Here is a 14,893-nt window from a genome sequence, read left to right as displayed (position 1 = left end):
CATTCACCAGAATGATTAATATAGTGTTCGGAGACTTGTTAGGGGATACCCTACATGCCTATATGGACGACCTTGTAATCTTTTCTAATACTTTAGAAGAACATTTACGTAAACTAGAGCTTGTGCTACAGAGACTAAGGCAACATAATTTAAGAGTAAAGATAACTAAGTGCGAGTTTTTCAAAACAGAACTAGTCTATTTAGGTTTTACGGTGTCTAGTCAAGGTCTTAAGGTAGTCCACGATAAGGTGTCGGCTATCCGTAACTTTCCGATACCTACTAACGTCAAGGGGATACAGCAATTTTTAGGCTTTAGTGGGTATTACCGACGTTTTATATGCAATTACTCAATTATAGCCGCTCCTCTAACCGATCTTACGAAGAAGGGCGTAGATTTTACATGGTCTGACAAGCATCAACAGGCGTTCGATATCTTGAAAGAGGAATTATGCAGTTCACCTATCTTAAAATTCCCTGACTTCAGTAAGGAATTTTTTATCGCAACTGACGCCTCAGACCAAGGGGTAGGAGGGGTACTGCTTCAGCAATATGATAAACAGTTCTTCCCTAAAGCTTTTTATTCACGTAAACTGAGACCTTCTGAAAGAAAATATGCAGTAATAGACAAGGAAGGGCTTGTTAACTCACTAGTGCATTTTAAGTTCATAATATACGGCTATCCTGTCCAGGTTCTTACTGACCATAAGCCCCTCACCGACTTCTTTAAAGGCTTTAGTCACAGTCCCAAAAGAACTCGGTGGCATATGATCATTCAAGACTTTGGCGCAAGGATAGGATATCTACATGGGAAAGCAAATATCATTGCCGACGCATTATCACAAAACCCCGCGCCATCTTGTATGGAGCCATTAGCTGAACTAGTAGATATATCAACATCCGTGACTATTGTTAAAACTGTTTCTGAACAGGAAGACCCCGGTTGGAGCGCTGAACTAGTAGACTGAACAAAGAAAAGATCAGCAGTTAAAGAAAATAATAGGTGCTTTGAACAGGAATCCTAAAGAAAAGGAATATGTGAAGTATACGCAGCAGAATTATATAATTAAGGATAATATTCTGTGTAGGTCCGTGACAAGGAAAACCCACAGCACCCCGCAAGTGACTAACGACCAGGTAGTGGTTCCAATCTCGCTTATACCAATCGTCTTAAACTGGTTGCATTCCAATCCATTACATGGTCATCCAGGGTTCTCTATCATGTCACAGAAAGCCAAATCACTATTTATTGGCATACGATGCTTACAGATATAAAAAAACACATAGCTAATTGTCACACTTGTCATGAAAACAAAGGGCACACTAAGACACCTGTCAGCTTGGGGGCCTATCCCGTGCCCAACCAACCCTTTTGAAAGAGTACACTTAAGATTTATTAACAGGGTTTTACGAGTCTGACCGAGGAAATAAGCACCTCTTAGTGTTAATAGATCCCTTGACCCGATATACAGAATTGATAGCACTAAAAACTAAAACCACAATTGAATGCGCCAGGAAATTTTACGAGTGCTAAATTTGTAAACATGGAATTCCACACATGATAATCTCTGACTCGGGTGGAGAATTCAATAATCATTTCCTTAACTCGTTGTGTGAATTCCTTTGCATTAAGAAAATCAATACCATGATTTATCACCCAGAGTCTAATGGATTAGTTGAGAGGGTAAATAGGAAGGTGTTAAATGTCCTACGAGTTACACTTGGGGGAATGAATCCCAACTAGGATATTGCCATACCAGCGGTTCTAAGTACTCTTAACCATTCATATCGTGTATCTATCAAAATGTCGCCGCACGAGACATTGTATGGTACCCCAGCTAGGACACCTTTCCATGTATTTGCACCTACAACCCATTTATCAAATCCCCTACGGGATGTTATGGAAGCAAGTGCAAGCCGATATAATATACTTTGTAAGAATTTAGAAGAATCACAAATCATAATGAAAAGAAATCATGATAAAATTGCTAAGCCAACTAAATCATATACAGTAGGCAACCAAATATATATACAAGTATACATTCGCAAGGGTTTAAACTACAAGCTAACACCTAAGTTTGAAGGCCCGTTTAGCATTTTAGAAATATTAACGGCCAACAGATTAAATGTTCAAAACACATCCCAACCTACTGATGTAAGAAAAATACCGTTGGCTCATGTTCGCAGTTAAGGAAAAGGAGTAGACAGAAAGAGAGAGAGAGAGAGAGAGAGAAAGAGAAGAATTTATGTAAGCCTATATATGAAACATAACTAATAAATAGTATCTATGAAACTTGCATAATAAATGTATGTATATATAATATTTGTATGAAAATATTTTTTCTGTTTTGTATAGAAGTAGCTAATTCAAACATGAGTAATTACATATATTTCACTAATTGCAGGTTTCCAACATGAAGCTTATATTGTTCGGATTGGTTCTGTCTGTTCAGACATTCTTGTCGTGTAAGAAGTGCTAAAACAAAAAATATACATTTTACACATGGCTCAATTATCATCAATAAATCAACTTATGACATTGGTGATCGAACATTCCAGTAATATCAATCAGATGATGGATGTGCAACACCTGCTGGCAACATTAGCATATTACAGTTCTAAGGTAGACCATATCCGTACAACAATTTCACATTTTATTGAAAAGTCAAAAGACTATGTGGAAGCTATCACGCTAGCTACAAAGGGTGTTCTGTCGCCACATCTTTTGCCTATCAAAGATTTAACATTAACTTTAGAGAACGGACGAGAGAAACTTGGTTATAATCCTTTGTTAGATGCACATAAGATAGAATTTTATTATAGCTTAATATCAGTAAGTGTTGAGAATTACAGGATCATGATTAACATTCCTTTTAATTCTTCTGATGCCTGGCAATCTTACAAAATTGCACCGTTTCCTACTTTCATACGAATAACTCATTACCAGTAATATCTAATCTGATGGGACACGTATTGATTTCCCCTAATAAGGAAACATTTATGGTTATCAGAGACCTGGATAGGTTCACTCACTGTTCAGTTGCCACGGGTAAGCCCGGATGGATCAACGGCCTCTTCACGGATGTTCGTCGCTGCGGACGGCTGCAGTGGAGTCACGCCCAAATACACAGTCCGTGGAGTAAGCACCATCATAAGGGAACGAGCTTACTTCGCGAATTTTTCTTGGTCGAGTACCATCATCCCAGCTTTACCCCTTCCATACAACGCTAAAGTGGCCCATCAACTATCCAAACTGTCTGGTATGGACCACACTTCAAGGGTTTACCATGTCGACGAGGATTTACGGTTCTACACACTGCTGGCTGTGACAGGCGTGTTGGTGGTGGCTCTGGTCACTGCTAACGTATTTGCTTGGCGAAGGTTGAGGCAAACAAGAATGGATCATCAACAGAACATCGTACCCCGTCCTGACACTTACCCATTAGCCCTTAAGGCATTTGACTTTAGTCACTTGAAACTGGCCATTTCAATTGACTCGGGGCCCCGGGGAAGTAGTTTGGAATTGTGTTTTGTGTGAAAAGCTGTTTGAACGCTGGCTAAATGTGTAACAGGAACCTCTGTGACATTGCATTCCAAATGTAAAGTATGAGAAGCTTAATTATCATTTATCATTCAATATATCTAGTAACACACCTAATATAATCAATTGAAGTTCTACAATGAATCAATATGTCTGTGCATGTACGCACCAGGAATCTATATGATGTGCACACTTATCTGAATCTATTTTATATTAATCAGGTAGCAACTATGCTTAATCAGTTACCTATTATCCTATTTGAATCATTATATACATGTACATATTTCTCATAGAAAAATACCGCGAATTTTCCGCGAATAATTCGGGGAAACGTTCCCAAGAGAAATCCGCGAATGTGTGAGTCCGCGAATCCGGAGAACGCAAATACGGGGGGCAACTGTATTGCTAATCAGGTAGCACCTATTCTTAATCAGTTACCTTTTATCTTATCACATTTTTGGTACCATTTTACTTCTTAACCATATATGATTTTTAGAATGTAATTTTTGTGTCATGCAATCATCATACGTACGGTAGTACTTTCTGTTGAATATATATTTTCATGACTAACAGTATATAACTATCATTATGTAAGACATGTATCTTTACTATTAGTATGATATATGCATTTATCTTGTACGTGGATCTGTATCTCCCATGTATTATTCATTATTTATGAGTATTTCTATATATCTGATTTTTTTATATAATCAGTTGCATATCATTCCTTAACCACTTGCTGGTAACTATGGGTTAACTATATATTCACATAATTTCTTTATCACACTCCTTTGAGTCATATGCAAGTCAAACTTTAATGTTGTGTTTGGTTTTGTAGCCGACCGAGCAATTAATGTAAGGGTTACATTTAGTAGTATTTATAATCCATATATAAATAAGCTCATGACCTAAGGGGTCACTGTTGAAATAGCAAGGAGTGTGATAAAGGTTGATAAACAGGACGCAAGCTAGGCTTTGATGTATTGAATCAGCAGCGCCCTGGTTTGCATTTGCCTGTGATAATCAAATCCATTGTTGTGTCACAACAGGTCACAGTGCTTTCGCCTGAGAACCTATTGACCTATAACCCACAGACGTCTACGTGACTTCCTCTCACATGTTCGTCTGTCTGTATGTTATGTATGCTGAGCTAAGCTGTGCTCTCCTATACTTTTGTAAATGCTTTTGTATCTCAGAACTCTACTTCCCCTCCTAGAATCAGGTTCTCATAACCACCTTCTTGCCTTCTACTCAAGAGATGTAGTTTTGCAAACACATTGTTGTTAAGTTATCATCATGAGTTTGACACATCTCCGCCTTTATACCCAAGAAGATACTGACTTAGAAACCATCATCGCAATCTCAGACGAGGATGGGAAGGATACCACACGATACTTGCGTATAACATCGCAGGTCTAAATAACTTCACAGTGCGGCCTCGTTATACAAGGCTTAACACAACACATGCAATATGATTAGACACAGTAATACAAGGGTTTTATTTAAATGACTGTTATTCTCAATACACAAATATTATTAGACTTTTGCTAATGGATATCTGTAAGTGTAACAACCTATCCAGGGCAATAGAAACAGCTGATTGTCGATGTCATTTACTGTCACTACAAAAAAAAAAAAAATTGATGTTAAGAACTGGCAAAATCACACTTAACGCTTATACAATCAAGTATTGTGCACGTTTTAAACCCTACTTTGTTACTTTACAAGAAAAAGTATCTATAAATTACTTATCTACCAGCCAAGTGTATTGGCATAAAGATATTCATAGTCTCAATCAGCCGAGATTTTGAGAATGCAAACAATATCAAATGCAAATGGCATACAATGACAACACATATTCCGTAATAACATTTAAATTTTTCAAATTATAATTTTCTCCAGAAAATATTTGTTTGGGTCTATAGAGCTTTTCGGTTTTAAGAATTACGGATAGATATCGTACACCTGTAACAAAGTGAAAACTCGAACATCCTAACGTTAAATTATGGTAATTATCCATGGTAATTGCTGTAATTACAGCTGTTTTGTTTACAATATCAAAAGTTGTATCACAAGTGATTCACTTTAATGACCTACAGTTTTTACCTTGATTACAGATGCTTTGTTTAGTGTTGATAGTTTATCAATAATTGTGACTGTAGCTAACTACTGACACTACTATCGACACTTCAAGGGTTAGCCTATCATTAAAAATCTCGGCACGATTTTAGGATTGTCATAGACTGTCTCTTTCATAATAATTTTCAATAATCTTATGATGTTCAATTGTGGTTCTTACCGTTTTCCTCACCAAATGGGCATGGGAACAATGCCTATTAGTGGCGACTGACCAAACCACTTTTGTTTACAAAAATCATAGATTCATTGGGTTGGATTCTGCATTTTGTTTGAGCTCAGATGCAAAATTTACTCAATATTTTGCAGTGAACTTAGATTATTTTGAGTTTTAGTATGATCGAGGACCGGGTCTCTACTGTGCAACAAATTTAAAATAAAATACTGTACAGTCAATCCTCAGCTTTCCTACACCTCTCTTTTTGTGTGTTTTTTTTTTTAGGAGGAAATTTCATCTTGGTTATTATAAGTTTCCTCGGTTTTCGTACACTCCAAAACGCTCCAACCGGGGCCCAGTGCGTAACTAGGCCTGGTATTGAGCACCAAAACAAAGCATCCCATCTTCTTGTATGACCCATTCTGCTTTTGTGCTCATTGTTTTTGTGCTTTCTTATTCTAGTGCAGTTGCTAAATAAGCCATCATGGTGCCAAAGAAAGTTCAAGTACAGGTAATGTTCAAGTTACGATAATTCATCTTATGATAATCTGATTTTACGATGGGGTTAGCAATTAATTCTGATAAGACAATATTTTGAAAATATTTTTAAATTTCGCTTGTAACGGGTGCAGGCAGCAGCGTACCAACAATCAGGGAGAGAGAGAGACCAAATTACAGTAGCCTAACTTTGTCCCATTTTCTAGTTAAATAGTAAGTAAAAAAAAATCAGCAAAATTGAATTATGAAACTATTGTTTTAACATTATATTCAATCACAAATGTATATAGCCATGAACAACCGAATGAGAAAAGTTTTGAAAAGTGATAACAACATCCATTTGGCTTGTATTTCAACCATCAACTATAGTAAACAATTACCGTAGTTATGTTATAAATGACGTTATGTAGAATAGGACCAATATATTTTTATGTAATAACTTTGTTTGCTATAGATCAAAGATCAGCAAGAAAACATACTCATAAATTTAAACCCCACACAACCGTAGATAAAACAGAGAAAATAATTTTAATCAAAACTTCAAGTCTTCAAAGAACACATTTTACTGTTGTTTTCACGCCGATAAAAGATAAATAATGTAACGGTTAGGCTCTTACTATGATGAAATCAAAGTGAAAATAGCAAACGGAATCACATAATTTTTTTACACAATATACATGCCCACAGTGCATCATGTTAATGAAAACAATAATTTAGTTCACAAGACGTATTAATTCATATTTCGACTTAAAAACACGTCGTGTTGTAAGGCCCACGTCATTCCGCTTTTTTAGTTCCACTGTAACACCTTGCTAAATTCTATTGTGCATCATTGTGTGTAGAACTCTATGGCCTTACCGCTGATATATAATTCATGTATCAAAAACAATTGTACCCATAAGTATCCATGTATATATGTCTGCAAGAAAACAAATCCTTCTGGCCAAGACCCAGTTTCTCTCTGTTCAGGTAGGATACTACATACCCATCTGCAGCCTCCTTTATAGCCTGTGTTTACCTGTAATAAATTATCAGTACCCAGTTACCTGTCTTACTCTCTGGTCCTCACAACTGGTGACCTCCTGGAGTGACGTTGACACAGCGGTTTAGGCCCAGCCTTTAATGGACTAATTCTGGCCGCTCACCTTCAGAGAACCTTTAGGTTTCAAAGCTCCATTCCAAGGACGACACAGACGCCATTAACGGACCCATCACGGTACATCTTCCAGGTGTGTTATGGCGTCTTTCAAGTGGTTTCATCTGTTCTGTGAGCGAGACAAGCCACAAGGACAGTAGCTGGGTGCTGGTCAGCCAAAACAAAATCAGATGGCAGTCTAGAAACATCCATTCACTGTTGCAGCCTCCTTTGCCTCAACCAGGGGACACCAGATACCTTCTTGACCCGCCGAACCTGCAGGCCCCCTCGGTTCTTCACCTGGAGCCATTGCCGCACCTGAAAGTTCCCAGGCAGCCTCATGATGCCGCTGCTGCACCCCTGCACCCAGGGTCCTGCTTTACCCAACCGACATCACTGCCACATGTGTGGACCTGCACACCCTTCCAATGTCACTGCCTGTAGTCCTCCTTGGCCCATCAACACCGCTGCTGCACCTGTCGGCCTCTTTCTCTGCTGATGTCGCTACCCTGGGCCTCCTTGACCTGCTGACGCCGCTGCCTCACCTGTGGTTCCGCTCTGCGGATGCTGCTGCCACCCTGGGGACTTCCTCAGCCCAACCTATGCTGCCACCACACCTGGGGGTCCCAAAGGCCTGTCCCACACCGCCATCGCACACAATGCAGCTCCCTTCGCAGTCTTGGTCACCCTCAGTTGACAGTAGAGCCTCCCCATGCAACTGCCAGGGGAGGCATCCTGACAGCAGCAACGCCGAAGGACTTGACATTCGATGAAGCCCCACAACAAGTGTCACAAGGACAAGGGGTCACCTCCTGCCTCCAAGATAATTTTCATCCAATCATTATTCCATAATAATAGCCTGGGGGGAGGGGTGGGGAGTATTTGTAAGGATAACGTCCTTCTGCTACTTTAGTTCCACTGTAACACCTTACTAAATTAAATTGTACATCATCATGTGTAGAACTCTCTGGCCTTTCAGCCGATATATAATTCATGCATGAACAACAATTGTACCCATAGATATCCTTCTGGCCCAGACCCAGTTTCTCTCTGTTCATGTAGGATACTACATATCCGTCCACAGCCACCTTTATAACCTGCGTTTACCTGTAAATTATCAGTACCCAGTTACCTGTCTTACTCCCTGGTCCTCACAGTATAACGAAAAATTACCTTGTCTCATATAAGTGAAGTACTATCTAGATATTCTTTTATGCTAACTAGAAGCAAGAAAATTGGCTCCAAATTGAGTTGAATAAGGCGAATAAACTCGTATTCGCCATCAGCTAATTTCCAAACCAAATCATTGACCGCTTTGTTACTATTCTATGACAAAATAAAATGACAATATATACAATATTATTGGATACAATAATGTATAAGTTTTTAAAAGATTCAAGAAAAAGATGCATATTCGTTATGTTTTTATTCCATAATCAATATACGTAGCCACCAGCAGCCTGATTTCGCTAAATTATGCCGATATCGGTCCGACTCTGATCATGGTCTGATTCCAATTTTTTTTATGTATATATATCATAGTTAGAATTGACCGAACCTCCAGAATTGGCTTATTAATAAATTACTAAATCGTATGTGTAGTATATAAAATATACTGTAGGCTAGGCTACTGTATTCGTACGTATATGATATACCATGATATCATCATTGTATATGCTAGGCTAACTTATTAATGTTATTCAATTTCTCTTTGTACTGAATTATCATAAGCCAATATGCATTAAAACTAGAGAATTAGCTGAAATTAATAATTACTATGCCATATATGTGTAAAATATACTGTGTAGTGTAGGCTAGGCTATCTGTCATGGTAATGGCTTCAAAGCGACGAAAGATGAGCTAAAGGAAATGAAAACGCATCTTCTTCGAGAAGTTCTGCAGCACGGAGGCATTCGCGCATGTATTGGAGGCGCCTGTTCTCATGATTGTTCTCGAATCGCCGGGCGTGTTGGGAAACGCAACAGGCGCCGAAGTGTCGTGAGAAACGCCGTGATTTCTGATGCAATACTTCGTCTAGATTCTTCTAAGACGTTCTGGTAATCTCGGGAGCCTGTGACGTTCACTGGTAGGCCACACCCCCAGGTTGCCGTTTAAATATGACTGACGAAGTAGGAGGGAGCAGATCATCAGTAAGAGTCACAGATCAGATTATCAGTGAGAGCCCAGCAGCAGACATCACAGATCATCAGAGAGAGATAAGAGAAGAAGGAACAGACGAAGGATCAGAAAGGAAAAGGCGCTCAAGAGTTGGTTGAATTCTGGTCGAGTCATCCAGTCAGGGAGAACGACCAAGGTATTTTCGACGTTGAGCAAGCCTTGAGAGAAGAAGCTTTCTACAAGAGGTTTCGAGGAGTCCCTGCCCTTCAAGTATCAAGAATAGACATTATTTTCTGCAATACGGAGTCAAGAAGACGTCTACAACTACAGTTCTCCTTTTGTGAAGCCACCGCTTCGACCATAGATCTCCGACAGCGCAAACCTTGCCCGCAAGTATTAACATTACGTCACTGTGTCCCCCTGTTCATGAAGTGTAAGATTTTACCTTTTTTATGTAGATAGGAGATACCATTCTGCATTTATCTTTGTTAGTAAGCTTGTAAATAAACCTTTGTTGTGTTAGAGTTTCTTTCTATATTCGTATCCCCAGTTTCAACTGTTGGTGTTGAATTCTTTTTGTTTATAATAATATCGAACTTGGAGCGGACCTCTTGGGGTTCGTAACAATAACCTATATGTAAAGATGGTACTGATTACCCTAGTGTACAAGGCTATATTCAAGAAACAATTTTTCCAAGATGGGTTTTTTGGAACCTAATCCCATCGTAAGTAGAATACCTGTATTAGCCCTTGTGTAAAAAAAAAAGGTGAGAAACTATATATTTAAGAAAGAACTTGTAGCAAAGTGTATGAAGATTGCATGTCGATATCAGTGACAAAACGCCTACAACAAGCGCTACTGTTAGTGAATTTAAGGCCAGCATAGGCTGGTTTGAAAAATTCAGAAAATGAATGGGCATACATAATGTGACTAATAATGTGCCTACTTCAGGGATTAAGGACATGTTTGCAAAGTGGAAAGATGTAAAAAATTTTGTGGAGAATTATGATCCCAACAAAGAAGTTGTAATCCGTGTCTCCAACATGTTTAATGACTATGTCATGTGAACAAATGTCTTTGGACAGTTTTGTTGTGCAACAGGGGTCCAGTAATTCTCAAGCTGGTCCTAGTGCCAGTAAAAAGAAGAGGGGAAGTAACCTCAGATAGCACCGGTGAAAAACGAAGAGAACTAACCCCAGAAAGGTCCTTGATACCTGAAGTCCTTCTAGAGGGAGATTCCCCTTCCAAACAATAACTTCTTCTCCTCCTCTTTGTCTTTCATATGCCAAAAGGTGTTTTCCATAAAGGTAAGAGTGATATTAAATGCTCATTTATTCATTTCATTAGTAATTTATATTTATTTCTTATTGCTTTCTGTAAGTAAAACTGTTTATTCCCTATAAAATGTATTTAAAAAAATATTTTTGGGGGTTTGGAACACATTAATTGTATTTACATATTTCCTTATGGGAATTATTATTTCAGTTTTCGTGGGAGGTTCTGGAACAGATTATGTATGAAAACCCAGGTTCCCCTGAATACCTTAAAAGTATATGTATTACATTACATACAAAACAGGGATATCAGGTCACAGTTTCACTGTTTACCAATCAATGGGTCTGTAGAAACTTCTAATGCAACACAAACTGATTGACACAAATAAGTGGATGAGCATCTTACTTATGAGTATTGGTTTTACATACTGATTTTGATTTTCATGACTTGTGATTTGAACTTGGCAAGTCAGAAATGACTTATGGCATATTGTTGCTTTGAGAATATTTTGAGTGATGTAGAAACCAGTGTACAGTGGACCCCCCGTATTCGCGTTCTCCAGATTCGCGGACTCACACATTCGCGGATTTCTCTCAGGAACGTTTCCCTGTATTATTCGCGGAAAATTCGCGCATTCGCGGTATTTTTCTATGATAAATATCCACAAATTCCTGGTTTTTTTTTATCAATTTCATCATAAAATGCACTTTTTGTGATAAAACTATTAAAAAAACCATGTATGAAAATTTTTAGTGGGTTTTCTTGAGTTTTAACTAACAAAATAGGCTGTTTTTAGCATTTTTATAGGGGTTCCAAACATTCGCGGGTTCTAACTATTCACGGGGGGGTCTGGTACGCATCCCCCGCGAATACGGGGGGACCACTGTATAATCAATAATCTATTGGTGCTATGCACCAAAAGCCAAGATTATAACATTACATAACATCTGGAAAAATAGTAACATCCAAGGTTTTTATTACTTATCAACTAGACCGAGATCAACTCTATCTCTTTTGTAAGGTATTTATCCTGAGTAGAACTGAATTCAAGTACTTAATGTCCGACAAAAACAACTCAAAACATCCTCAACCTCGCCCTTCCACAACAAGCAGTATTTAAAACTGATATATGTATCTTATGCAAATGTATTGACTAGAATCAAATATATCAAATAATTATATCATATGTGTGTTTTGTAATATTTAATCTGAAACACAAAAAACACCCATGGTTTGGGTGTTCTGACAGACTGCCAGCAAACAAATGATGAACATTGATTAAAGGCTAATAAAATATATTATAATATTGTTAGTGCTTAAATATTTCAGTTTCTAGCTGAGACTGCACTTGCGAATAATTTTATCATCCAAAATCAAGTGTCTTTCATAACTTAAAACAAAGTACCTATGTTATTATATTACATTGCACAGGCTGCTCTAGCAAGGGATCCCATTACAAGCTTCGACTCACGTCGTTTCCTTAATTCAACATGCTCCAAAAGGTGGACTCCCTGACCCGCCATGGTGTCAGGTGACTAGAGCTGTAAACTTATTTTTCTCAGATGGGAGCAACACTTCATCACCCACAAGTCTGGCCTTGACTTGCTGTTGTCCCCTGGCCCGTCATTCCTGGCCAAGAGTGGGGACCCTTGGAAAAGAAAATCCTCTATTGTTCTGAGGAGACTCCGCACTACAGATATAACGTTATGGCCCATCTGATCACTTCAGGTTTACCTTTATGTCGTAGCTGTCACAGATGGTCTTCTCTACTTACACCCTACCCTTAACTAACCACTCAAACTGTATGAGCTAAGTATATAATTTTAGAGTTTGCAATTTAAAAGGGGGAAATGCACTGCTTTCCTAGGTTGCAAGCCATCCAGAAAGTGAGCCCTTTGTTGGCTTTCTTTGAAAAATGACAAATTTTTAATCAATTTGTACTTTTCATAGCTAACAAACCGTAGGTATCAATAGGATAGTCTTCTAGTGCCAGCTGGAAACCAGTTAAAACAATCCAAGATTGTAGAGGAAGGAATCTGTGGCATCTGGCAACTCATGCATATATAAGGTGGAAGCTGGTCACCGGCTGAGCTTGGAACCTCGTGATGAGTTGGTCTTTCTTCCAACCTAGGATGTGAGGGGGGTGGCTAGAGGTGGGCAGTTAATATTAAAACTTCAGATTTGTTAGCTATAAAAAATACAAATTGTATTAAAAATTTGTTATTTGTTCATATGTGGAATAAACCTTCAGTCTTAACAACAGGATATAGTTAAACTTGGAGGGAGGTATAAATACACTGAACTGGCTGGGCTGGGGGTTCAGCCCACCTGACCAACCTTTCTAGAAGATTGAGTTCTAAAGAAAGGGGGTCTGAGACCGTGGGAGAATATATAAGATACTATCTAAAAACTCAGCCTGCTGGGTTTAAACACAATGAGTCATGTCAAGATTCACTGCATTTGTGTAATGTTAAGAGAACTCTGTCTGTTCAAGCAACAAACCATGTAGGCCATAGGGGTTTGTCACCACTCCTCCCTACCCTTGCTAAGTAGAGGACTAAGTGCTACCGACAAGCAGATTTGTCTATTGTATAGGAACAAACCAAATATTATGTAACTGCAACCAGTATGACTGTCACACTCACCAGTATCAGACCAGTTCCAGCTTACAACATATCTATCCTTCAACCCACCCATAGGAAGAAAGGATAATAGAGAAAGAAGGAGACATACCAACTCTTTCTCATCCACATAATCATCTTAGGTAAGATACAAACTGTCCCACCAGGGGCACTGGATGAGCTAAACAACTTGTTGGGCAGCCACCACTGGACCCGAAGAAAAAGTGTCCAAGTACCTGTGGGGAATGTCCTCCAGGTAAAAGGAAGTGAAGGTGATTTGCCAAAGCCAGGAACCAGCAGCCAAAATCCTATGAACAACCATGCTGTTCTTAAATGCCAGAGAGGAACTCAATCCTCTGATGTCATGGGCTCTAGCCTGCACAAACTCAGTGACAGAAACATATGAGGACAGAATAACATTAGAAATACTGTACTACACTTTTACTTTTCTTGCATAAGTGTCAGATTCAAATTACACTCACCGGCATGATGACCTTTTCTCTGCACGCCTCACGACTGAAGTCTGCCATTTCATTCCCAGGTACTTCTTTGCTCCCAAAATAAATAGTTTCTGGTGGTAATACTCGTCCCTCTACTGAAATCAGACTCTCATCTAATGACAAACCCCAATCTGCCAGGGTCTGACGTGCTTCTGGATTTTCTGAAATTGCCAAAAATTATTTTACACAAATTATTCAACACTGTTGATAAACAGCATCTCACAAATTAATCTGTCTGAAAAACAAGGGAAATGCATGAGCTTATAAAAAAAAAAAAGTCATCAACGTCCTGAAAATCATAGAATTGACATTAATAAGCAAATCATTAAAATGTAGTAACGTGGTGAAAAATCCACAGAATTGACATAAATGATGAGCAAACCAATAAAGAGATGGAGTAATGTGGTGGAAAACAAATAACTAATCTCACAAGAAACCCTAAAAACCAGTGGCTTGGATGTTCTACTACTTATCAATTCTGGTTCTATCGGCAAGTGGTATGAGATATAACAGTAAGGTTTTAGGAATTAACAAATTTTGTTACTGTATTCAAGTATACTCAGAAAATTCTGAGGGAGTTTCAAGAAAGTAAGACATCACATAAATTGTAAATCCTGTGCAAACACTTTCTCGTTATGGAGAGAGAGAGAGAGAGAGAGAGAGAGAGAGAGAGAGAGAGAGAGAGAGAGAGAGAGAGAGAGAGAGAGAGAGAGAGAGAGAGAGCTTTGTATTATTTTATTACCTAAAAATACTTTAATTGTAATAAAGAGGTCTTACTGTTATCACAAGATTAAATATGTTGCCATCATCACATTAAAGATGGTTAATAAACAGCTAACAAAATTGAAGTTCTTTGCTGACACACCAAGGTCACATCTGCATTGCTTTCTGGCTTACTTGCCAGTGATTCCTTT

The 14,893-nt window shown here is 38.5% G+C and overlaps 1 protein-coding gene across 2 annotated transcripts in view; it reads right to left on the bottom strand.

Moving 5' to 3' along the window:
* The window catches only part of LOC135225711 (protein argonaute-3-like), a 470,090-nt gene that overhangs the window by 284,345 nt on the left and 170,852 nt on the right, over positions 1-14,893 (bottom strand). For both annotated transcript variants that reach the window (XM_064265079.1, XM_064265078.1), the window contains exon 11: positions 13,962-14,140. In XM_064265079.1, the coding sequence (XP_064121149.1) occupies positions 13,962-14,140 (179 nt within the window). The remainder of the gene's footprint in view (positions 1-13,961; positions 14,141-14,893) is intronic.

The sequence above is a fragment of the Macrobrachium nipponense genome, chromosome 13 (assembly GCF_015104395.2).
Source record: "Macrobrachium nipponense isolate FS-2020 chromosome 13, ASM1510439v2, whole genome shotgun sequence".
NCBI lineage: Eukaryota > Metazoa > Arthropoda > Malacostraca > Decapoda > Palaemonidae > Macrobrachium > Macrobrachium nipponense.
Note: the sequence above shows the minus strand (reverse complement) of the source record. Positions and strands in the feature narration are given on the sequence as shown.